The following is a 26,607-nucleotide window of genomic DNA, read 5'->3' as shown; positions in this document are numbered from 1 at the left end:
GACACATCCCTAATGCACCGTCAGCTCGTTGCACCTGCGAAAAAAAGGCTTCAAGTGCTCATCCGTGATCGACGTGGGCCATCCAACATTTGTGAATTCCTTCACTTGACAAAGAATTCGGTCTTTACTCGTGGCAACCGCGACATCTCGATTAGAAACAGGCAACGAGTCCAAGCGCAACGAATAAAACGCTTCTTCTGTTTCTTTGGTTTCCGCTTCACGATCTGGCAGCGGCAGACGCGAGCAGAAATCGGCTTCCGCGTTCTCGCTTGATTTCTTGAAGATAAGATTGTACGAGTACGCTGCCAACGTCACGGCCCAGCGTTGCAACCGAGCAGCTGCGATGGTGGGAATTCCAGTTGCCGGGCCCAATATTGTTTGAAGAGGCTTATGGTCTGTGACCAAAGTGAATGAGCGCCCATAAAGATAGAAGTGGAACTTCTTTACACCAAAAATGATGGCTAACGCTTCCTTCTCCAGTTGACTGTATTTCTTTTCCGCTTCGGATAGCGTTCTTGAAGCGTAAGCAATGGGTCGTGCCCTGCCGTCATCGTAGACATGAAATAGGACAGCTCCTACACCATACTGTGACGCGTCGCATGCCAGCCTAAGTTGTCTTTCAGGCTCATAATGGGCGAGCGTAGGTGGTTGCGCCAGCATAGTTTTCACTTGGTTGAACGCTTTTCGAGCATGCTCATCCCAGTGCCACGCTACCTTTTTCTGCAGAAGCCTGTAAAACGGTTTAGCTATCGTAGCTAACTGGGGCACGAACTTGCTGTAGTAGTTGATAACGACCAACAAAGATTGAAGCTGCTTCTTAGACTTCGGCTCTGGTGCCTGGAGAAGTGCGTCAACTTTATCAGACAACGGGGATATGCCTTCAGCGCCGATTTTGTGGCCAAGGTAGTGAAGTTCGCTTCGGAAAAACGAGCACTTCTCTTTCTTTACTCTGACGCCTCGGTTTTGAAGACGCTCTAGCAGCGCTTCCAGATTGGCTAAGTGGTCCTCTGTTGTTTTCCCCGTCACCAGAATATCATCTAGGTAGCAGCAAACACCCTTGAGGCCCTTCAACATAGTGTCCATTATCTTTTGGAAAATTCCCGGCGCGGAAGAGATTCCAAAAGGTAATCTGTTGACAACGAACAATCCCTTGTGCGTATTCAAGGTTAGGAATTGCTTTGAGGCATCGGACATCACTTGCTGGAAAGCGCGGTTCAGGTCGATCTTTGAAAAATGTGTGCCTCCGGACAGAGCCGCGAACAAGTCATCGACCTTCGGTAGCGGATAACGGGTGACGTCAAGGAACGGATTCACTGTCACCTTATAATCGCCACAGAGGCGTATGCCACCGTCTTTCTTGATAACAGGTACCACTGGCGTAGCGTAATCTGATGTCGCAACGGCTGTTATGATGCCCATTTTTTCCATCTTGGAAAGCTCAGCCTCGACCGCCTTTTGCAGCGCGAACGGCACGTTTCTTGCTTTGAGAAACTTCGGTGCCTGATTGGGCTTGAAATGCAGCTCGGCCTTTTCTTCGGTAATCATGCCTAGCTCATCTTTAAAAAGAGAGTCGTACTTTCTGATCAAAGCGTGTAGCCTTTCTTCTAAACGACAAGAAATGGGCAGCTCTGACCTTGGCAGATGGTGGACGTTCCAGATTTTGCTCCACTCCAGCCTAATTGCCTGAAGCCATTCCCGACCTAGCAATGCCGGTCCCCCCTGGTCGACGACGTATAAAGGCAGGCGCGCCTCGTTGCCGCCATGCTGCACCTTGACCTGTAGGACGCCTTTTGGTATCACCAGGGCTCCTGTGTAGGTGCGCAACTTGACTTCTGTAGGCTCGAGTCTGGTTGATGAAAAAAATTGGCGGTATTGTTTGAAAGGCATGACTGTGACGGCGGCACCTGTGTCTAACTCCATAGAAACTGCCACGTCATTTACTTTCATCGGTACCATGATAGGCTCAATACTGGGAGCAGATACACCCTTTACGGCTACCACTTCTGAGTGGGATACCACCGATAATGTTTTTACAGGGCTCTTGATGGGGCGTTTCCCCCGCGCCGTGCCGGAGGCGCTACGGCAGACTCGTTGAAGGTGCCCCCTTTTGTTGCACTTATAGCATTTGTCGTTTAAGTGGGGACACGCTTTGCCGAAATGTTTCGGCGACCCGCAGCGAAAACATGCCTGCGACTGGACACTCGAAGCCGCCTCTACTTTATGTATGGCGTTGGCTGCAGGCACACCCGTGCGGGCTTCAGCCGTGCTTTTAGTTGCCGCCTCCATAGCCAGAGCGCGCTCTACTGCTCTCTGAAACGTGAGTTTGCTGTCCTCAGTGAACAACACTCGCTGCATATCCTCTCTTAACAAACCGCATACGAAGCGATCTCGGAGGGATTCGTCTAACGAGCTTCCAAAATCACAGGTTCGTGCTAGCTTCCGTAGCTCGGCAACGTAATCAGAAATGGACTCGCCTTCGACTTGCTGTCTCCTGTGGAACTTCGCTCGCTCGCCTATGACCGAAGGTGTCGGCGACAGATGATCCCCCAGGGTCTTCTTCAGTACCTCGAAGCGCTTCGTTGACGGCAGCTCCGGGGCGACCAGCGATTTCAGAAGACTGTAGGTTCTGGGACCGATGATGCTCAGAAATGCATGTACTCTGTCACCTTCGGGAACACGGTTGACGATTAGAAACGACGTTAGCCGCTCTTCGTACGACGCCCAGTCATTCGTGGAAACGTCAAATGGTTCCATCTGGCCCAGTTGAGCAGCAAACTGCGTCGAACCTGCACTGGCTTCTTCGTTCATGACATCAGTCAGCGAATAAAATGCAGCACTCTTCAATCGTCGATACTGAACAGAGGCTGAATGCCGAGAACACTTGCCTTCCTTGACGCTGTGCAACTCTTCAAAATCCCATCCTCGTCGCCAAGTGTTACGTTTGCAACAGACGTGCCGAAAAGACCAGACAAGTTCCGGGTGAACGACGTTTATTGACCCATGCTTGTGGGTTCGTGGCTACGGCAAGAAAGAGCGCCGATAGCAAGCGGCACTCCGCTTTTAACACCTAGCGGCGCATGCGCACTTCGCAGAGTGCTCTTATCAATGGAGCGCCAGCCGACACAACAACATGAAAAAGTAGCATGCAGTATCTTATGATCACTGAGACCATTCAGGTACGCGATATCGGAAAGGTTTTCAGGGTGTGAAGTTAATATTAAGTCTAAAATGTTATCCGAATGGTCAGTAGTGCGAGTGGGATTGTTGACAACTTGCGATAACCCAAATGTAAGACACGTGTTGACGAATTCACTGGCCATGTTACTTTTTGATAGTGTGGAAGCGAGATTTGACCAAGCGATAGATGGGAAGTTAAAATCACCAAAGAGCAAGACAGGCGTGTTAGGCTACAACTTAGTTCTGGCCCAACGCATCGTGGAAAGCGGGCAAGAATGCGGCATCGGCAGAAGGAGGGCGATAGCAAATGCCAAGAAGGATGCGCGGGAAGGATGCAGTGCAACATAGCCATAGCATTTCAAGAGGGGATTGAATTAATATCGGGATGCATCGTAGTTCATGGCTTGTGGCGATAAGGACGCCACCACCGCGGGTATTGTCGACTCGATCTTTGCGAAATATATCGAAGTCTGGAAAGAGGGGCAGGATCTCGGAATCGCGAATGGATGTGTTAAGCCACGTCTCAGTAAGCAAAACAACATTACACGAAGATGAGCTGATGAGGCCACATAACGAGAAAGGCCACATAACGAGAAAGAAAGAAATCTTACTCGTAAAATATAAAGGTTGCTTCGATGTTGAATAAAGTTGTTTTTTTCTTATTAGTGTTTGTTCCCTCCACACCCAGTCGCACTTCAATCGCCACTCCCATAATTCTCCTTGTTGATGTCGCTAGCAATGGGTTCTGAACCGCTTTTCGCCCGAAGCTTCGCGACCTATGTGGACTGACCTTGAAGCCCGCGCCAGACAGAAGCGAGCTCATGGGAGAGGGGATTGTCACTGGCGGCCAATGAGGACCGGTGAAGCGCAGTGACGTGTGCAAACGTGATGTGCGGCGAGCATTCTCCGGACATGTCCGGACGCGTGGCTCGTGCGGGGAAGGCCGACGCATGGCTCGCGCCAAGCAAAAAGGCCTGGCGACTTAGCCACGTTAGCCATGTCGCCGAATAACGGCGGTTCCCGGCGCTCGAGCCGCGCGGGGCCAGCAGACGCGCTAGTTGGGGAACGAGGCGCCAAAGGGGAGGGCGCTCTCGATTCCCACATCATATATAATTGCTGTCGCAATACTAACTCGTTTACTTTGTGAACCTCCCTCGCAAGCAACCCCCTGCATAGGAGTTCCCTAGACGGGGGGGGGGGGGGGTACATTTTACAAGAAGGCAGTCAGTAATTTCAATACTCATCTTTATTGTTTGTAGTTCTTTCTTTCATCCTAGATCATAATGAGGTGTTGCAGTTACAATGATTAAAAAAATCAGCTATTCCTGTCAGCTTCAAGACAACCAGCACTGCAGAAAAAACAAAAGCCAAGAAATTATTGCAATAATAAAAAAAAAGCCAAGAGTTGTAATCTAAGCAACTGCAGGAAAACATGGTACTCCAGCAACAAGTTGCACAAGTTATTGGTTTGGACGAAAGGAACAATATCCCTTAAGAGTACATAGGGACAGAACAAAAGGAAGCAAAAGAGAAGCTTTACAGTTTAAAAATGAGCAGCAAGGGAGACAATCAATGTGCTACATGAAAATTCATAACACCAAAAACATGAGTGCAGCTTTTTAGCCACGGGAAACAACTGGGAACGCGCTAAGACTGTCCAAAGGAAAAATGTACACCACCTAGTGCTGCTCAGCTCACTGCGCCTCGAGGTTCACAATAAACAATGCAGCAAGTACTGCATGGTGTGCTCTCTCAAGTACAGTCAGACACGAGGGTATGAAATACTACACACATGCTGCAGAAGCTTTACTGCACCGAATCTATGGACACCTTGCAACAAGTCTCTGCATTTTCTCTAGTGGCTCCAGAGGTCCAGCACCTTTCGACAGGAGAGCCAAATGGAAATTGACTGCTTGTGAAGCATTAACAACAGTGCCATTATAATGCCATTGGCAATGCAAAGTCAGCAGGTCATCAATAGACCTTTTTCAAGCAATCCCAGAACCCCCCGCAGGCGTGCGAAGCACTATGGGAAAAGTGTGTACGGCGAGCCCGCCGGCTGTTCCGTCGCTCGCTGCTCGGCGCCGTGGGAGCACCAAACGAAAAAAACGCGTCGCCACTGGTTGACTATTATTAAATCCTTAATACTACGTATGTCTGAACGCACCTGCATGTATCTCCATGCATGAAATGTGAAAGGAATGATGCAGTCAGTGTAGGTATTACCGAGCCGATGTATACCGGATGTAGCATTTAAACGACATGCGTGTTATCACGTGCCGATACATGCAGTCAAAACGTGCTATCGTGAGCAATGTGAGCTGGAACACCGAATTCGTATTTATTTAATTACTTGTTCACAAGCCACTATGGCATTTAATGGAATAGCAGCTCGTGATCAGGTTTAACCAAACTGTAGAGAGGTGTTACAGTGTTCAGGTATACAGCTGATTATTTGCTTTTAATTGACAAGTCATGCGCTGTACAAAGAAGTGAGCGCATTCTAAACGTGCCTAAGAAAAAAGGGATGGGACTAGAATTCACTTGCGAGATGCCTTGTTCTGATAATTTGCAGTTTCTTGATACAGTAAAACCTCGTTAATTCGAACTCGGTTATTTCGAAATCCCGCATAATTCGAAGGGTTTCTGTGGTCCCGTATTTCGCAATGTAAATCTGAGTGGATAATTTGAAGCTGCGGTCAACGCCAGCCCGGTTAATTCGAAAACTTTGGGCACCATGTGCCAATTCCCAATCCCGATTTCGCCGCAAATCCGCGGAAGCGACGGCCCTTAGGAGCCACAGGGCAGTGCAGTGTAGCGATATTAATGGGTGACAGTTGAAGCAACCCAGCCTCGCTGCAGCTAGCGCAAAAAAACAAACAAACAAAAAAAAAACAGAAAACATGGTCTCGTGGTCAGCTAAAAACGTGCACCTGCGGAAAAGAAGACGTGCTTCACTGCAGCACAGCGGTGACATGCGGGCAGCATGTCCCATGCTTCTCGCAACGTCAGCGCGTCATGATTTACCCATTCTTTTTGGGATAAGAAAAGATAATAAAGGACGGTCTGACGGAATTCATGATGTATGCGAACCTTCGATTGGCGGTTGCTTCGGCAATTTCCGCACTTGCACTGCCGGCGGAGTTCTTGCCTGTAACGCCTACTTTGAAAACTCAATAAAAACTCCAATGATCATGTTTTCCAGCCAGAACACATTGCGAATTCCGTCACACTGGCCATTATCATATTCTTTATTTACCTGAAAGAATGGGCGAATGGTCGCATCATCACGCGCTGAGGCTGCGAGGAGCAGGTGACGTGCTGCCCACGTGTCACCACTGTGCTGCAGTGAAGCACGCCTTTTCCGCAGGCACGCATTTCAGCTGACCACGAGACTTTTCTTTTTTTTTTTTTTTGCGCTGATAGCAGCGAGGCCTGCCGTTTTCCCGAGTTCGCGGCAAAAATGGGACCAGGTATTGCTGGAAAACAACCCTTGGAGCCGCAAACTAGTAGGCCAAACGACCACCTCTGATTGCTTTCAGTAATTCAACGTTCCTTGCATCCCGCTTTTTGTATGTTTCGTTAATTCGAAAACCCGCTTAATTCGAAAGTTTTTCACAGTCCCAGTGACTTGGAATTAACGAGGTTTTACTGTACATGCTTTTAAGTTTCACTGCGGAGCATGTTTTCGGGCTGTATATATCCCGCGTTCAGCGAAATAGGGGTTTAATTTTGCGTCAGCGCATTCAAATATTGTTAAACGAGGAATTGTAATGTCATGATTACGCATGGCATTGGAAAAAAAACTTGCGCACATAAGATGAGCAGTAGTTTCCAGCTGCAAAGAGGCTAGATATCCTGCGTATCGTTGTATCGGTCCGCGAAAATCTGTTTGCATGGCAAAGAAAGATTAACACGGACGTCCTCCATTCGTAAATAATGAAGAAACTAGAAATATTGCAGTTATTCCACATATGTATAAGAAGTCGCATGCTCTGAAGAACGTAGGGAAGCGATGTAGGGGTGAAGGTTGTGTTTGCCGCCACAAGTAAACTTAGTCGCATTAAGGTCGCAGGGGTCTGCGGTGAGCAAAGAAAAATGCGGTCAGAGGCATGCCAATTGTTTTGTAAATTGTGTAGGAGTTAACCGCAAATTTCTCTTTCTTGTGTCCACATGTACATTGGCCAGACTGGTCGATGTATTAAATCGAAATTCATTGAATGGAGCCGTCTCATCTGGCATCGCTATGTCAGTCATGAAAATGTAATCCCATCTTCGAAAGCACAGTACTTTTGTACCATCAATCTAATCAGACAACGCGAGAAATTTCGAAGGCATATCATGTCACAAATAACGCCACACTTTGTGTCAGTCAACCTTCTCAGTCGTCACAAGACAAGGAATTCAGCTTTATTAATTGACTGTAAGCAGGCGCCTTGGTTATTTGACCTTTTGTGCCTTTATGACACGCGCGACGCACTCCCATTTTTGTATATATGCTTTTTTTCATGCGTGCAATAAACTTTCAGTTGTGTCTGAGCACTGGTTTGTGCATTTCCTTCATTTTACTGCTTCTTTCTTTTTTCCCTCTAAGTATTATTCCAATCTGAAGTTATAGTACCAACAAACGTTAGTAGGCATTTATCGTTCGTTACATATATGGTGCGAGCGACGCAGTGAATATATCTCATTTCCCCAAATGCCGACTTTCTAGTGTACTCTTTAAATATCAGAACCTCACACTGTACTCGTCGACAGTGTTGATGGACGTTGATTCCAAATGCATCTGCGAATCATAGACCGCTCCTGCACTTCATAGGCAACCGAGTTGTTTTTTTGTTTGTTTGTTTGTTTGTTTCATTGATGCCGTAAGGCGCACTGGCGCCAAAAAAATCAATAAATAAAAGGTGACGCTTCTGAGCCGCTCAACAGGTCCAACAGTGGGACGTCGAGAGGCCGAAATCGTCGAGAGGCCGTCGCAGCTAAACACTGAAGTTCGTGATTGAATTGCGCAGTAACATGCTGCACCTTGCCAAGTTCACTGTGTCTAAGAAGTACTGGCACGGCGCAAGCGGAAAGCTACAGCGCGAGGCCCGCGCGCTCGTCGCGGCGTACACACATTTCCCATGAGTGCTTGCGCGCCCGTTGGTGGCGCTCGTGTGCTTGAAAAAGGTCTATTTCCAGGCCTCTTCAATGCTCTAAGAGTAAACCAAGCCTGTTACGCAGTACTGCGCTGTATGGCTCATTAAGAAAACACAAGTAGAAGGATGAGACAGCATCGAAAATAACTGAAACAAAAATATATATGCGTATCGGTAAGGTACACCTAAACGTCATGCACCATCTCAGACAAGAAAAAAAAAAGATTTGCTGAAAGGAGCGAGACAACAATCAATAAATAATTTCATCACATAGAAAAAACACACTGCCGACTGCAACCACCATTGGTCCAGCCGAGCGACAAAAAAACATACGTACAGTTCTCTTACACGTAGAACGGCAGTCTTCAACATCTCTAAAACTTTGGTTGAACCAAGGAATATTCGACAAGGGCATCGTGGATGAAAACAGCTGCCTACCACCAAATATTTTTAGACCGAACCTGCGAACTTCAAAGCCTGTCTGTGAAATAGGCTTGCAAACAGAGTTTGCAGGCGCCAAGTGCTGCATAAATGATAATGCCAGTTACGTACACAACTCCTCTTGACTAAACTGCTGCACAGTGAACTGGGCTAGTTGGCGCTGGTTCATTTGGTTACTGTGCGACAAGGACGAGCTAAGGCACAGAAATGACAGCGCCGACTATCAGATGACATTTTTATTCAAGAAACGTGTTCTTATAAGGAAGGCAAAACTTCTGCACATGGTAATATTGCCACACATGCTTGCAAACTTGCTCACCTTTTTCATATTTCAGTTTTGCAAGTGTGTGTGTTGCCATGCACAGAAGTTTGGCCTTCCATATAGGAACACGTTTCTTGAATTAAAATTTCCTCTGATAGTCGGCGCTGTCATTTTTGTGCCTTTCCTCGTCCTTGTCACATTGTAACAAAATGAACTGCTGCATCTTTCGTGATCCAGTTTACTGCAAGGTCTTGAGATGACAGACAAAACATTCATCTCCCATCAACAGTGCAGTGGTGCCATGTTGTGGACAAAGGTGCCTGCAAATGCTGTTCTTTTAGTCTGCAATCACTAGAAATACTTACAATTTATTCCGGTTTCAATGGCATCCAATTATGCTGTTGAAATTGCATTCAACGTGTGTCTCAATGTACACATTGCTGGCACAAAAAGAGGCAACTATTCACCAGAGTTGTGTGCAGTAGCTGGCACTCTTACGCACCATTCAGAACATGCCCAACAAACAACTTGAATGAGGCCATCCGCACAGTAGCCAATTTTAGCAAAAGCCATTCCAACGCCCTGGAGCGGCTAACAGCATTCTGAAGGATGACACAATTAGATTTATTTATCACTGCCATTCAATTAGCATTACGACATCCGAGGAAACATGCCCCAATATCGAACAACCTGCTGTACATTCAGACAGAAGATTTCAAACCAAGCCCGTGGTTTGTTTGCACATCCAGTATGGCATACCACTGGTTTCTTGATGCAAATAATTAACAGGGCTGTCAATCATGATATGTAAGCATGCACGGTGCCTACAATCTAGACGCTGAGTTTTTTTTTCTTTGGCTGATCACTGCAAATACTAGCAGCTTCAATGCTAGGCAGAATCTATCTATTGTAAAGAACTAGGGATCACTAGATCCCTAGAGACCTAGATCAGCCCATTGGTAAGTGTAGAAGTTGGAAAAACAAACATTACTGAGACCTGCCCTGCACTGGTGTGCACATCCAAAGCTACTGAATAAAGGGTGCCACCACACCCCAACTGTGCAGAACAACATGAGAACAGAAGCAAGGGGGTTCTTGTTTTGCTTGCGAAATATTATCACATCTTGCACTCTGTATGCAACACTGCGTACTTATGCTTACAAATCGTATGTGCAAAACAATACAATATCATTGTCATGATGATATATCAACATTTCTTCACATGGAAAATATTCCCTTCTCATCATGTGCCCCACATGACCCAGTAAAAAATAAAAGGAGGGAAAGCAGGCTGTGCAATAAATCCTGCCCAGTCCACTACTGAAACTGCTGTTTTCAAAGCCTGTGTTTGCATACTGCATCACACACTGGAAGCAACACAGTACATTAGGAAGCATAACACAAACACGCCGTGGAGCCTCAGACCTAGCTTGCATCCACTGTGGGTTATTTTGTCCACCCAGTGGCCACTGCATTTTGCATAGGATGCTAAATCTAAAACACCCTACTATGTGACTCGGCATAACTGCACGCATTTAAGCTTCGTGAAGTAATTCTGAGACCTTGCTGACCAATACCTCACCAAATATGCAAACTGATAGGAGCGCATTTGAAATGGCACAGCACAGAACAAGTGCTTCTTGCTCGGGCACCGACCTGAAATACACTTTCACTTGAGCCTGAGCAAAGCAAAGAAGAAAAAAATGCGTGCCTATGATGCGTACCACTTCACTTGCAGTGCCACAGATGGGCCAATGGAAGCTGCTACCAGGTATGCGAGTTGAGATGATGCTTATCACTAAAGACTACTAAGAGTAGTATTAAGAGTCTGCTTTTGTAAAGGTAGGTTTAAACTTCACTCAGGTCCTTCAGGGAGAGAACTGACCACCAAAGGTCCCAAAGATCAATGGCACAATGAGCAAACAACGACCACTCATACAAAATAGTTTGCTGCACTGGCCGCAAATAATCTCCTTGACAGAAGTGCAATGATTAGAGAGACCCCTCCACTTGTAATGGATGAAAGTGGCCGGCTTAGCGTGGTGCACGAAATTAGGCGCGCTGATGTCTGAAAGCGTACAGCAGATATTGTTTTGTGTAAGCACAATACTAGTTTTTAATCCAGCCACTCACATCTTTCCCAAACACTTCCAAGCTTCAATACCTCCTTGCAAAATTGGGGCAAGAGACAGTGGAGCTTTAAAGAGTGCTTCAGTGAATAATTTACTTAAAGCAGAGATGCTGCTTCAAAAATGCCACTTTTTTATAGAAAAGTACAAATGTTTTGTTTGTTCTGTCAAGTTCAGTTTCTCCACTTTCACAACAATCAAGATTGTATTTAAAATGGAAAGTGGTTAAAATTGCGTAGAAAGAGCTCACTGTCCCCCAGCTAACATGACGAGGCTGCCTGTCATTGTCCACTAAAGCCACATGCTCAAAATCACCACAATTCCCATGAAGGAAGAAATAAATAAAAAAGCAAATCTTTGCTGCCACACCAACAAGCTTTTAAAATGCAACTTTGAGTTTGGACGAAAAATTTTCGCACATATCCCTTAGCATGTGTTACCTCCTTTAAGATATCACTTATATAATCATTACAAATTTCAAGTAAGCAATTACTAAAGTCTCAACATTTGAAGACTTCTCGGATTCAAAATTTTCACATTCATTAAAACATTTTATACACACTTTCTAGTAAGTTTCCGGCATTTGAAAGTTGGGGTGGATGAATTTATTAGCCATTAGTGGCTCATAAGTGGGGAAGTTAAGTGGCAGAAAAAAGCAGGTCCAAAAAGAGCTACATTTTTCCCATTTTCATGATAAAGAATCAAAACGACATAGCTCACTATAAACCTGATTTGAAGTCGGCATACAAAACTATGCAAACAGCAAGCATGTAACTGCCCATATATTTACAGAAATTTTTTTTCGAGTAGCATCTCTGATACTCTTCTCCCTCCCTGCTAATCACACAGAGCGTCCTTGACTATCGTTAGTTAAGTCGATGTGCGTCATCACATCACACTTTTTTGACTAACTCACACACAAAATATGGGGCAAGGACATAGTGGTTGATTAGATGCTGTTCACTAATTGGACTCGACCGATGCCTGGCAGAAAAAAAGAAACAGTAAGACACAAAAAGAATTGGTAAGAAATGCTACTGCATGCAATGATACTGACAACTAACAATCTCAGTTATGGAATAAAAAGGCTGGCAACACTCGATGATGTGTCATATTTCACGCTATAATGTCCCAGCACACTGGCAAAGAGGCCAGCAAGCGCTCTCATATTGGGCAAGAGCAAATTCAAATTGGTCTGCACAAGGCCTACTAGGAGTCGAGATGGTAAGTTGGGCGAGTTGATGGAAGCTAAATTTTGATGCTAGACGAAGGACAAGAAAAGGAGCGCACAGGACCTGCGCTGAACCGGCAATTGATGTTTACTTGAACGCTTGTAAGAGATATGCATGATACCAGGTAGGCTATACAGAACCAAATAGGAGAAAGGACATTGGCAGTAACAACTATCTGATTCAAGCCCAGACAGGCTGTCTCTTTGTCACACAGTGCCAGGGAGGGCTGACCTTTACCTCTCCTTGCGATATGGAAGGCTTGTCCTATTTTTGTGTGTAATAAAACCTATGCGACAGCAAAGCTTGTGCAGCAGCAACACCTGTCGCAATGCTTTGTGTATGCGTGCTTCTTCTCGTTCTTCGCGCTCGGTATGTACCAACTGGCCCGCCTACAACCAGTGTTGAATTAGATGGTTGTTACCACCAATGCCCTTTCTTCTATTGGACTCCCTACCATGTCTTACCATCATGAATAACTATTATAAGTGTTTTTCAGATAAACTTCAGTTGCGAGTTCAGCGCATGTCCTGCGCACTCCTTCGCCCAGTAACATGCTGCTTCATCAAAATGGCCTCCTGGGACATCTAGTATAACGAACAACGCAGCAGCTGTATTGTGTACGACTTCGTTCGTGCCTGTCTCCTAAATATGTGCTGCTATCTTATAGATCATGTGCAACCAACTAGCCTGCCAGTGCCTCCTAAGCAGCTTGAAAGACGTGGTGCAAGGTTACAAGCAGAAAGAGCGCCAGTGCACAACTTCTTGTAACCTTGCCTTTCAAGTAGCTATGCACCAAGTGGCCCAGCATAGCTCCTGAGCAAGCTTGCTACAAGCGTTTTATTGCACTGCACAATGGGCAAATCTACACGGCCAGTGTCGTAATGCTGCCCAGCAACTGCCTGCCACAAGCACAGGGTGGTTAAGTGAACAGAAGTGAACCACAACAGCTCTCATCAAAAACTACTGGTGCCCAGTCAGCACTCAACAGCCCTGCTTAAAATGAAGACGATGTTCTAGCTGAGTCAAGAGATCGTGCACTACTGCCACATCTGCATCCGTGCCAGAATGCATGACAGCCACTGTGTCCGGGCATTTGCCACTGTTTGACATCTCCATTGTTGAAAGCTGCAGCCGTCTTCTCTCAATACCTTCCCAGACCAGACACACACACTCACACCAATGCCTTCTCATGGGGATGGCACACACTGTGTCATAATTCCTTAGGTATCACCAGTGGCAAGAAACGTGCCACCAGGCAGGCACACCAACACCGCCAACTGTCCACACGCACTTTGCTTAATCGGCCGGTCAGCACTTCTTGGGAGGCTTGACGCCCCGCTGTGTGAGTCCTTCGAAGCGTTTGAAGGTGTAGTTGATGAAGACCCAATCCTTGTAGCCAGCCTCTGTGTGCTCCTTGCTCGGCGTCACAGGTGGGGCACAGGCTGCGTGCACAAATACGAGGACACTCATCACTGCTCGGTTGTTGCAGTACAAGGCTACCACAGTACTCTAGGATTCATTTACAGACATCCTCTCCCTTCAGGCCGCTTAGACAAAAGTTTGTTCATGTATTTCCTACCAACTAGGGTCGCTGGGTATTGACCCAAGTTACGGGTTTGAACGCAACCGTTGGACCGACTCATGTCCCTGTGTGGGCCACCGGGTAACAAATTAGAGGCACAAGGTGCACAACTTACGGATCTTGAGGTCAACGTCGGGGAACTCGTCGAAGTTGGAGGTGTCGTCAATACTCTTGACCTCCATGGGGATGGCTGCAGGCCGCTCACGGATGTGCTCCCAGTCGACACCGCGGAAGAAGGGCTGTGCCTGTATCTGCGCCAAGCCACCGTGGGCACCAACGCGGCGCTCTGCCTCCGAGCAGAAGCCCTGGATGAGGGCCCGGGCATCTTCTGAAATGGGCACCTCGGCCGGAAACACCAGTGTCTCGCGCCACGACATCACCTTGCGGTACGTCTCCTGGGGGGTCTCGGAGCAGAAGGGTGGGTAGCCTGCACAGGGAGGGTGTACCATGCTCTCGAAGCCCAACTTTGGCGATTTATTCCAAATTACAAGTGGAGAGATATACAGATTGTTCAAACATGAATTTTACTGATTGCCTCGAACCGCCCACAATTGTTGGCAACATTCTGCATGTGACGTCACTTACGGCAAAGTGACGAAACTGAGGTGCCCCTACAGTGTCCACAAGGCAACGTTTGGTGAGCGCTTCGATGGGTTGGTGTGTGATGGGTGGCAAGTGGCATTGTGTTGTGGACTGCACACAATTCCCCTTATAGTTACCATAAAAAATTACATCATTTCCCACTAAAGGGGACCATGAGGCGATGCGAAGCCGGAGCACTTGCACGATCGCGTTCCGTTGGCGTTCGTTGGGCATGCTACCGACCTCGCTTCGTGGAACGCGAAGAGGAACGCTACGCGCGTCTTGTCTTTCCTCTAGCCTGGCCGTTAATTCTCACAGGGCGAACGGGGAACGCAGTCGACAGGCATGCGAGAGGGGGCAGCGTAGGAGAGGAGAGAGATCGGGAGGGCATGCGCTAGCACTCATCGCGGCGTTGCGCAGGAGAGAATTTCGGCATGTCTAGCCCGCTTTTCAGAGGAAGAGTAGAAAGGGGGAGGGGAGAGGGGGAAAGGGGAGATGAGGTGTGTGGAGAGGGTATGCGCATGTGCAGTAAGGGTGGTCACGCCGCAAACCACCACCACCAGTTTGAACTCCGCTATAAGATGCTTCACATTTAAAATCACTAAACAGTTGCAGCTAAAGCTTACTCTTCGTCTTAATAATAGTGTTTTAGCTAGCATAGCCGGTTTACCACAGGGAAAGTATGGTACTGCCGTACTGGCTGAAGAATGCGCATGCGCAAATTTTACCATATGGAAACCCTTTCAGGAACATATACCGGGCCTATCTGCATACAGCAAGCTACGTGGCCATCCTCCAATGCTTAATGCCAAAGGCTGTACAAGAGTCCATGAAAATTTCTGCAGAGAATTGGGATGCATGGTCCGAAACTGCTTTGGATAGCTGAATCATGTGAACACCTTGATAAAATTTTACATGGGTAAGTGTGCCTACGTGTGAAAAATCACTGCTTTGAAGGACTTGTGTGTGTCTGTCTTCGTATGAAAAAATCCGTAAACAGGGAGTGGGTGCTCGAGCCGACGTTTGGACAAGTGGACTCGTCTTCTTCCAGCCTTGAAGAAGAAGAGTCCACTTGTCGAAACCCCCTGTTTACGGATTTTTTCATCGCAAGCTTCCATCTTCCACTTCCCGCCATTTTTTTGGATCTGTCTTCGCATGAAAGACGACCAGGCCCCCGAGGAAGCAAGGCATGTTCTCAGGCTGAGAGGAGGGAAAGGAGGAAATGGCTACAGCGCAGGGTGTGAAGGGGTGGCAAGATCCAACACCACAACACCTCTCGCCGCAGTGTTGAAAACACTGGGTTGCGCATGCACACTGTCCCAAACACCTGACTGATCAAAATGGTCATTATCCATTGTAGAGTACTCATTCCAGCTTGCTCTTCGGGTTGATTAAAGTCTCTCATGCTGGGTAATACCGAAGATAAACTGAGGGGCTTGCAAGTCTTTTACATCTGCCTTAATTAGAGCTGCTGTGCGAAGAGCAAAATTTTGGGTGCGAAGTGAATCAAATATTAAAGCTTGAGTGTAAATCAAATTGAATATTTTTCTAATACTTCGAAGCAAAACTTGAGGAAAAAAGTTGCAGAGGATGCCTAAGCATAACCTTACGAGATGGAACATGAAAGCATTTATTGTGGCTAAGTTGGTGAAGCGCTGGAGGGGTGCTGCTAAATGGTGTTCCCTAATTGTTTTGAAGAGAATGAGGCAATGCAGAGGCCAAATTGTACTTATTTACACGACAACCAAAGTGGTGTCAGCAACACTTTACATGTGAAAGGATATTTCCTCAACCTCCTCCAACTTCTGTGGAGGCCCATTTGAGACGGGAGTTCTTCTGCCCCGGTGATTCCCCTCTCCTACTCCACGGCTGTGAGTGGTTGCTGCAGGCATCAGTTCCCGCGGGAGGTCAGGTGTTTTGCACACATGGCTTTTGCAGATGTCGGACGAGTGAGCGCTTTCGAAAACCTGGCCAAGTAGCTCTTTTGCGTTAAAATGCAGTGCAAAACACGGCCAAAAAGAAAATAAGTCCTTTTGCACGGTAGCCCATAGACATAGCGGCAGCGTGCTGTCAGCTGTGTGAAAACGCAACTGTGCTGCTAGCTGAAATGTAATGACGCGGATGACTTAACATTCAATATTGCCACGAGCCTGGATAACTTGATATTTCGCCGTTTTTCAGCTGATACTAATCAATTCTACATCGCAGGCTGATCTCGCGGCACCACAACATTATCTGAAAAGCATGTTTCGTAAAACAAGTCAATCGAGTATGAAACCGAAGCCATGTTTGTGGCATAAGCAACAGTCGACTGCCAGAGAGAGATTTAGAGACGTCACCATCAGAAAATGATGACAGGACGCATTTCAAAGCTAGTCCGCATTTCATTATGCAAGCTCATACCAAAGGAGAGTTTGCACACTGAGGACAGCTAAGATGCGTCTATTTTGCGTGCCCAGAACTTGTGTCCGTAAGTGCTGCAAACAAAGGAAGAAAATCTTCAGCTGCACGTCAACTGGGAAAATTTTCTATGGGCCGAAAACAGAGAAAATATCCAGAGTTCGATGACAAGCTTGCAGGCGTTCTCTCAAGCTTGACAAGCTCGAAAATATTCGAGCTTGTCGAGGTAGCGATCGAGGCATAGCCGGCAAAACAGGATCACCGAAGGAAAGGACTTGCCAGCAGAATAAATTTCACTTTCTATGAGTGTGCATTGTGCTGGCTGTTTTCTTCTTCTGATCGTCAACATAGCGGCATGCCATAGTTTTAAAAAATCTTGTAACATTACGCGCAGATGCACTTTTATTTAGAACTATCGAAAATTGGGTGCACATTACATTCAATTAAGTATGGCATAAGCGATGCTGTGCTTTGCACTTTTACGCTGCACTTTTCCTAGTCTGTGTGCACTGATCGAGCCACCTTGTCTAAAATAGTGTCAGGATGTGGCGACAGCCGTTCACCTTGGACAGTGGACAGTTCAAGAGGAGAACTGAGTTTATGCACATCATTTAGAATTGCTCCGATTTGATTTTAAGTGAATGAAACCGTCATATTTATTTCCAGGAAGTTCAAATACTTCGAATAGTAAGATTGTGGTGCAAATCGAATTCAACAGCAAAAACACTATTCATAAAATATTCGAAAGTTGGAATATTCGCACACCCCTAGTTTTAATATGACAAACGACAGCGCTAGGCATGAAAAAGGCAGCGTAAACATAGGAGGGGACCCACTGCTGAGTGCCAATACATACCGAGCAGTTTTGATAGCTGCATGGGTCACACGAAGCAGGACTCATGCTGGCAAATTCTTTCTAACATGGGAAGCTTGCAAATGAAAGCTTATCTACTACATAGTAAAGTAGGTCAAATAGTCAGTCAATATTAGACAGTCTTGGTAAAAAATTCGAGGGCTTTCAAGGAAATAAAATACATTCCAGGCCATTTAAGGGCCTTGACAATGTTCAATTTCTGAGGTATTTCTGACTGGACATAACTTGCATTGCTCTTTGCCAATTGTGCAGTGAGGAGAAGAGCCTTAGTTTATTGTATGCATTGCTTTATGTACAGCTGCCACGAAAAGGCAGCTAGCATACCCATGAAGAGGTTGTCAGATGGAGCAAGCAGACGTCTTGATTAGGTACTTGCCGAAACAGTAATCATTTATGGTGAACACTCCACCCTGCTCACACTTAACGTACCGATAAGCATCTCGTACATGATGACACCCAAGGACCACCAATCACAGGAACTGCTGTAGCCTGTCTGCAGGAACACCTCAGGTGCAATGTAGTCGGGAGTGCCCACCGTAGAGTATGCCTGCAATGTTGTTCCACGTTAGCTGGTGCCACTCTGTGCATATGAAAGCTGCTTGATTTGGCCACACAGAAATTACCTGTTCAGGCAATGGTGGACATGATTTGTTAAAAAACAGTGGCTGCAAATCTTGTGACCAGTTGTGAGCATGCTTAGAGTAACAAGAGCACGTGTATGCACGGTGCTACCAGCGACGACTACCTATACCAACACAAAGCTCTGCACAGAAGCATCATAGCATGGTTATCTTATTAACGCCGCGTCATGGCATCGATGAGCCCCTTCAACAAAAATATAGGTAAGTGTCGATGCTATCACTGTGTGGCATGCGCTCCCATGTCCCCGCAAAGTGTGCTTACAAATGTACAGCTCGTTTGCAACATGCAGTACAGAAAACAATGTGGTTTGCAACGTTGCAAATTCAGATATGTATTGCCAGTAAAATATGGTGGTTCGTGATCTGTTGTACTGAGCAATGTTGCCATTAACAGATTTTTCACTATATGCGAGACCAACTTTGTAGCAGGCATGCCTAGGGCACAATTAAGCTTGATGATGACTCAATCAGGGATTTGTTGCTGCCACTTTTTAGCTATGGTATGTTTAAAATGGGTACATACTGACAAAGCTTTACTTCAAAGTTTGTCCAAATACTATATGCTTTTGTCTAATTAGTTCAATACTCTTCGAATAAAAAAAAACTGCTGGATTCTTATTCAACATTACGAATATTCACACACAAGTACCTGATTGCCCCTTTTTCTGGCAGCTGGCTGGCAAGAGAGACAAAATTCAGGAGCCCTAGTCCTATTGGGAAAAAGGGGGCAAGAAAAGCCTCACGTCTGCGTGCCTGACTTGTCTTTCCTTCTATTGCATTGTGCAATGATCCCTCTGTCACAGATTCGGGTGGTTCCCGGCAATGGACTCAGTCATGACACGTGGTAGAGCGCAACACATTTATGAATGAAACAAACTACACACAAAAGATATGCAAAAGTAAAAAAAATACATTTAGTGCAAACAAACTCAACTTATTAACGCATTGTCCTAATCAGCCTCATCTAACAGAGTTTTGTATGTCTAGCTTCAAGACCGCTGCTTCGTCGGGACGCTCTTACTTGATTCTGCCGACCCTGTTCGGTGCCTAAATCCAGTCAGCGTCAATCTCCTCTGTGGGAAGAGTCGGCCGTCATCTGTCCACACAGGTCGTTGTCCCGCTGGCTTGACTGCTATGCCCGCTAGGCCTAACGTCGTCGTCAGCTCCTTCGCCTGGCATGGCATTCCACCGCTGACGTGGCCCTCCGGGGATTGCCTTCGGCAGCTTGCTTCAGAAGGGGGCTTGCGCCGGGAACGTCGGTACTTGCAGTGCACGGCTGCTTCATCCCCGAGAAGCCTCACTCGAACGCCGTCGAGTCTGCCGGCCACACCTAGGGACGCCCGCGTCACCGGCTACAGACCCGAACATCCGTTGCTCCCGTCGCCAGTGCATCTGCTGGCAATGCAACCTTCCGCTGCTCAGTCCACCCAGACAATGCCCGTGGCTCTGTTCACGTGCCTCGCGCTCTCGAGAACCTTCAAAGCCTGCACTAATGCCGATTCGGACACCTAGCCAGCTTCGCCGTCGTCTTCTTTTTTCTGCCATATGCCTCTTACTCGTGACATACGCCCCCATTCGAAGAGATTTTTTTTCCCAAAAAACTGCCAAGGCATCATAGATCACAGCGGATCGCAGAGGAGATTGACGCCGACTGGACTTAGGCACCGAATAGGGTCGGCAGAATCAAGTAAGAGCATCCAAACGAAGCAGCGGTCTTGAAGCTAGACATACAAAACTGTGTTAGGAAATGAGGCTGATTAGGACGATACGTTGATAAGTCGAGTTTGTTTGCACTGAATGTATTTTTTGTACATCTTTTGAGTGTAGTTTGTTTCGTTCATAAATGTGTTGCACTCTACCACGTGTCTTGACCGAGTCCATCACCGGGAACCACCCAAATCCGTGATAATTGGCGAGCCTGCCAGGATTCCACATCCTGCCCGTTATGGATTCCAGAGGTCTAGCGATGGACTTTGTCAAGATTCTGAGCTTGGCGAGAGATCGAGAATATTCAAAGGAGGAGGCGCTGCAGTTTCTTGAAATGGAGCAAGAGCGCGTTCAAAAAGAGAGGGAGCCCGTACTAAAGGAACTTGAAGCTAAACTTGAGGCAAAACATGCCGAAGCACTCAAGCTGAAACTGCATTTGGCAAAGGCCACAGACGCGAGAATGTCAAGGGAAGATTTCATACAAGAAGTTAGAGAGCCTGATATTCCTAGTTGTGATTTGGTGGAGCAAGTTACTAGTGATCATGCGTGTTGCAGTCATGAGAACAGCCTAGCAATTAGGGAGCAAAAATAAGTGGACTCGGATGCGGCAGATAGCTGTAGTAGCTGAATCAGTAGCGAACATTGTGCGGATGGTGTTGATCGGGACGCAGAGAGAACGCTTGAAATCCAGCAAGTCGCCAAGGAGACGAATAGTAGCATTTCACAGAAGGTTATGTTTATTGAAAGAAGCACACAGCATCTGCGAGAGATGTGAGAGCACGATTGGATTGGATGAAGGTGATGGAGTTATCTATGCAAAACAAAGGAAGACCGCCGATAAAACATTGCGAAATGGTCATAGGTATCCAGACGCAGAGAGAGTTGTGCAAATGTTCAGGTGCGGACATGTAGTAAGAACGCACCCTAGGTGAATTGTGTGGATGAGGCGTTCTATGATTAAGAGCAGGAATAAAGGCAGTGGTTGTACCGGGCATTCACAACGGCGTGCAGTAAGAAAACGCGGAAGAAAGTCGCATAAGATGCGCATAGAGAGAAAGAGAAGACTTAAGCGGGACTTTTTCTTTTTGGTTGGTATGCACTAAGAAAGAGAAAGAAATTGTGACGAAGTAAGAAGTGTTGTGCATAGAGTACTTGTTCTGAGTAGTGCTTTGAACAATGTTGTTATGAATGATGTCAAAGTGAGTGCGGTGTCTCATGAAAGTGCTTCAGTGAAGAGTGCGCGCGCAAAGGAACATAACGCATACAGACACAAGTTATAACTTATGAAGCAAGATCATGACCATCAAGAAGCAGTCTTTTGGAAAAAACTCTTCAAATGGGGGCGTATGTCACAAGTAAAAGGCATATGGCAGAAAAAAGATAACGGCAACGAACACCATGCTGGGTGAAGGAGTCGAACATGACGTTAGGCCTAACGGGTCTAAGGGCTGCATGTGTCAGCGATACGACGACCTGCATGCACAGGTGACGGAAGACTATCGGACAGCAGACTGGACTCCCAAGAGTGGCAAGAGCGTCATGAGCCACAACCACTGACCAAACGTGAATGCCCACTGACTGAACTTTGACAATGAACAGAGTCAGCGCTGACAAGTAAGGCTGGTCCAACACATCAGCTGTTAAAAGTCTAGAGTAGATGAACTATCCATCGATTAGGACTGGTTATATATAAGGGGTGTAGAGTTTACTACTAGTGTGAGTTCATTTGTAGTTTATATTTGTTGTGTATTTGTATATTTTTAGATTGCTGTGCATTTTCGTTTGATAAATGTGTTATGTACCACGAGTCTTGACTGAGTCTATCACACGGAACCACCCGAATCCGTGATGCCCTCTTAGCTGGTTGATTCCTCCGTGCCGGGAAGGGGACCTTCATTCACGTGCATGGCAGTGCAACATGTCAGTTGCCACATGCAACAACAATGCTCATGCGTTCATATCCAGGCATCAATGATCATCTCGATAAAAGATCAGATTGCCGAATCAGAAACAGCTGATCGTCGACAAGCCCCCAATTGAAAGAACATGAATTATTGGAAAACGCCGCACACAAATACGCATGTGACCGGCATACCTGTGGGGGCCACATTTCTGTACCCTGGCCGGCACTGGGTTTTTCGCGTACGCTGTTGCCACCGTACATTACAAAAGCTTTGCTTAAAAATAAGTTTCTCAGTGTGCATGGCAGAGCCATACTTTTGATACGGGCAAAACTGCTTCAATGTTTCAGTGGTTTCCCAGAGACCTAAATGATATAAAAAAAAGAAAGAAAAAGTCAGCATAGCCTCGCACAAACTGCACATTTCTTTAAGCCACACCCTCATAATAATAAGATAATTGTTGAGGTTTAACGTCCCAAAACCACGATACTATCGTTATGAGGGACGCCATAGTGGAGGGCTCCGGAAATTTCGACCACCTGGGGTGCTTTAATGTGCACCTAAATCTAAGTACATGGGCCTCAAGCTTTTCGCCTCCATCGAAAATGTGGCTGCCGTGGCTGGGATTCAATCCCGCGATCTTCGGGTCAGCAGTTGAGCACCATAACCACGAGACCACCGTGGCAGGTCTAAGCCACACCCTCCACAGCCCCCACTGACACAAGCTATGCATCACTACGAGACATCTGTATTGGCCGACCTAAAGGATTTTCGCAATTCTTTACTAACTGTCAGTAAATGCGAACTTAGCTTACCGTATTTACACAACTGTAAGTTGACTTGAATGAAGGTCGACCCCTAAAAATTGAAACTTCGTGAAAACATGCGTGCACACACACATGCGTGCACATTCTATAACGGAAATTCTCGTAATGTGCTCCCTGACCATCATCAAGCCAGCCCTCTTCATGAACTGTGATGTCTAGGCCTGGGTGGCCTTGAAGTGCATCCTTGGCATTGCCATTTCTGAAGCGAAGACACAGGCTTTTAGTGTGACAATTCTGTGTGCCATCAGCAGAGACCGAACACGTAGTTCGCTCACGTGCGCCGCAAGCTACAAAGGGCATCCCCAGTTCAGCCCGCGAAGAAACACTGGTGCTTGGTGTCGTGTGTGAAAATTTCGTCATTTGGTCAGAACTCATTGAGAAACCCAAAACTTGCGTCCGACCGCGCACTTTTTTGTTTTGGCAGGGGGAATGGCACTTGCAGCCCTCTTGAATGCTGCTGTGAATGAGTGGCAAAAGTTTTTTGGCCAGAGGCACTGACGACGATGAAGCAAGCACCACAGATGTTTGTGCCCTGGTGGCGGCGCCACCGGTGAACCTTCACATAGCTGCCTGGCCAACGGTCACTTCCGCATGGTAGATAACAAAACCTTGGCAGGCAGCTTCAGCAGGTGCCAGTACCAAACCACACGTGGCGTACATGGGTACAGTCAAAGGAAGGGCTCTAGAACAGGGGTGAATGGTGAGCAAGTGGAGGGCATTGTGTGGAGGGCAGGGAGGGCCGGGGCGCCTAGACATTAATTTTTATTCGCTCGCGATGCCAGTCCCCACAAAAAAAAAAAAAGAGAAAATCTCTTCAACTACTGGCGCCTCCCAAACAAACGACCAATGTTCACTGTCAGCAGTGCTGCTGCTGATTGAAATAGCAGCTCTTCCATTAAAGGGACACTAAAGGCAAATAACAATTTATGTCAGAGTGAAAGCCCAATGTATGACAACTTCTAAAACGGCAATATTATCAACAGCAGTGCCCTACTTACCGGGAAATTAAGCTAAATGTATCGCATGATGAGCGGCACGAGTGGGACATTTTCGAAGTGATCCCGATGACGTAGGGAAGTCGGCCTACAATAAATCACTAGTAATCAAACTAACAGCAGTAAAAAAAGAACATTCCGAGCATCAAAAGACATAATAAAATGCTGTTTGTTCGTTTCCGCTTGATTCATGGAAAACAAAACCTCCGTGGCGTTGCCATGGGGAACGGCGCGCGTGGTTCAATGGTTCCGTTTTCGCCGAACTGTGCCTCGCCCGTCTCAGTGGTAGTTTCGGGATCGCGTACTGCCGTGCGTGTTTTGCGCGCTCGTGAAAGTCGCTCTGACAGAAAGTTCGACAAAATGCCGCATGCGTGTGATATTGCCGGATGCCCAAATGGTGCACAACGCCAGTGCTGCAGCAAGGAAACCGGTGTGTCTTTTCACTGGGTGCCGCGGAATGAACCCTTACGCTCGAAGTGGCTTAGAGTCATGCCATTGCGCCAGTGTGCTAAACAGTCAAAACCTCTGCGTGTGTGCTCGCTGCACTTTCGTACTGAGGATTACGAGACCAACCGCAACTTGGTGACGGCTTTGAATGTGCCCATCCGAGCAAGTCTTTGCCGCAGCGCCGTTGTTGCTACTGTGGGTCCCGCTACTTCCGCTGGGCTGCTACTAGTGTCGGCGGCCGCGCAGTAAAAGTGGGCAACGTTGGGCACGGCAGCAGTGACGTATGAGAGTCGTATTTTCAGGCGGGAGATTTGAAGCGCGCTAACGCGATGCGGACCACTAAAAAACGTGATTTTATTTCAAATAAAGCACTTCCTTGGCACAAAAGCAGCGCTACGAGGTTTCTGGGCCGCTATTTCAACAATCAACGTCGACTTAATATTTGCCTTTAGTGTCCCTTTAACGAACGACACTTCAAAAATGGCATGCACGGCTCCTATGAGAGTGTCAATCCTTGAGGTAACAGCCACTATTCCAATCGGCAGCGGCAATCCTGATGGCAAACAGCAGCTTGGCAAAAGTTAAAAAAGGAAATTTTTTTCAAAATGCGGAATTATTATGCTACAGGTAGAGCCAGGAAACAAACATCATGCTGTAACCATGCCACAACGTCCCCGATTTTCCATTTGTCATGCCACTACTGGTGGTACCAGTTTCGGTTTCAATTGCAGGTCGACCCTCCAACTTTCCATTTCATATTTAGATAAAGTGGGTCGACCTACAATCATGTAATTACGCTAATGAAAACCAGCAGATAATGACGCCAAGGAAGGTGCAGGGGACGTAATTGCAGTAAATGTGATGTAAATGTGAAGAAAGTAAAGTGGACGAAAAGACCGAACCTGCAACCCTCACTTCACTTTCTTCACATCACAATTACAACTACTAAACGTACAGTTCAAAACAAAACAATTAGCGTCCCCTATAGCTTCCTTGAATTCATTATCTGCTGGTTTTCACTAAGGTTGAGTCAAACGAAGAAGCGAGCCCTCAAAATTTCCTTCCTTCATTCAATCAGGTGAATACTGCCACGTGCGTTTCTTATTATCACTTTTGCTGTATTCGGTTTTCGCCCGCAAAAACTGTCAGCAACGCTCAGCGCAAATCGCGCCTCCTTGTTCGAGAAGCTTCGCGATTATTGTAGATCGTTTTGTTAATATTTCGCGCAAGACGCAAACACTCGAGGTTATTCTAGAGTTTGCGCGATAACCAGCGATAACGCTGGAATATTCGACGGCACGTGTATAAATGCCGACGTGCTTCACCGCTTGTCAGTTGATCAACGGTCGACGCTCTGTTCGCTGCTACCAGTGCATACCGTGTGTATTGCTGTAAATTAACTTTCCGTTTCTCGGCCACAAGTTCGGCCAAATAGAGAGTTTCATCTTGGACACCTCGCCTGCAGTCTTCGTCGATGTCATGACCACGTGATATCTGGTGGAGTTGCTGCTTCTTTCATGTACCGGACGCCCCTGTCAAGCTGTGAACCCATCCTAAGTCGCGAGGAAGTCATCGATGGCAACTCTGAGCAGCGAGCAAGCCGAAGACAACAAGGTCTATGGCCAGAGTACGGGCCTTTACCTGAAAAGACTCGGCGCACCAAGACCCCGACCTCGATCGCAGCGACGATGACAGCCCCTGTGCCATCTGCGCCTATCCTGTTCCGGCAACCCAAAGAGCGGCCGACCTTCCGCGGTTCAGCACTTGAAGACCCGGAAAGCTGGCTCGAAGCGTACGACCGAGTCGCCATTTTCAATGCGTGGACCAGCGAAGACAAGCTTCGACATGTGTACTTTGCCTTGCAAGACGCCGCTCGCACCTGGTTCGAGAATCAAGAGCGAACCCTGACAACGTGGGACACATTTCGCACCAGGTTCCTCGCTACATTCACGAGCGTCATCCGCAAGGAGAGGGCCAAAGCGCTGCTTGAAACCCGTTCGCAGCTACCAAACAAAAACATGGTGCTCTTCACAGAAGAGATGACCAGACTCTTCCGCCACGCCGACATGCCGGAAGACAAAAAAGTTCGCTTCTTCATGCGAGGAGTAAAGCAGGATCTGTTCGCGGGTCTGATGCGGAACCCACCAAGTACTGTCCAGGAATTCATCTCCGAAGCGACGACGATTGAAAAGACACTGCAGATGCGCACCCGACAATTCAATCGCCGCTCGACGCCAGCGTACGCAGACGTTCAACCACTCTGCTCCGA

General features: G+C 47.0%; 1 protein-coding gene across 4 annotated transcripts in view; it reads right to left on the bottom strand.

Annotated features, from left to right (window-relative positions):
• Positions 1 to 4,410: 4,410 nt before the first annotated feature.
• The window catches only part of LOC119384126 (serine/threonine-protein kinase tricornered), a 259,204-nt gene continuing 237,007 nt past the window's right edge, over positions 4,411 to 26,607 (bottom strand). For all 4 annotated transcript variants that reach the window (XM_037652422.2, XM_037652420.2, XM_037652419.2 and 1 more), the window contains exons 8-10: positions 18,250 to 18,367; positions 14,080 to 14,391; positions 4,411 to 13,824 (exon numbers count right to left, since the gene is read on the bottom strand). In XM_037652422.2, the coding sequence (XP_037508350.1) occupies positions 13,691 to 13,824; positions 14,080 to 14,391; positions 18,250 to 18,367 (564 nt within the window). In that variant the 3' untranslated portion in view covers positions 4,411 to 13,690. The remainder of the gene's footprint in view (positions 13,825 to 14,079; positions 14,392 to 18,249; positions 18,368 to 26,607) is intronic.

The sequence above is a fragment of the Rhipicephalus sanguineus genome, chromosome 2, assembly GCF_013339695.2.
Source record: "Rhipicephalus sanguineus isolate Rsan-2018 chromosome 2, BIME_Rsan_1.4, whole genome shotgun sequence".
Classification (NCBI taxonomy): Eukaryota; Metazoa; Arthropoda; class Arachnida; order Ixodida; family Ixodidae; genus Rhipicephalus; species Rhipicephalus sanguineus.
This window is presented reverse-complemented; position numbering and strand designations above follow the sequence as displayed.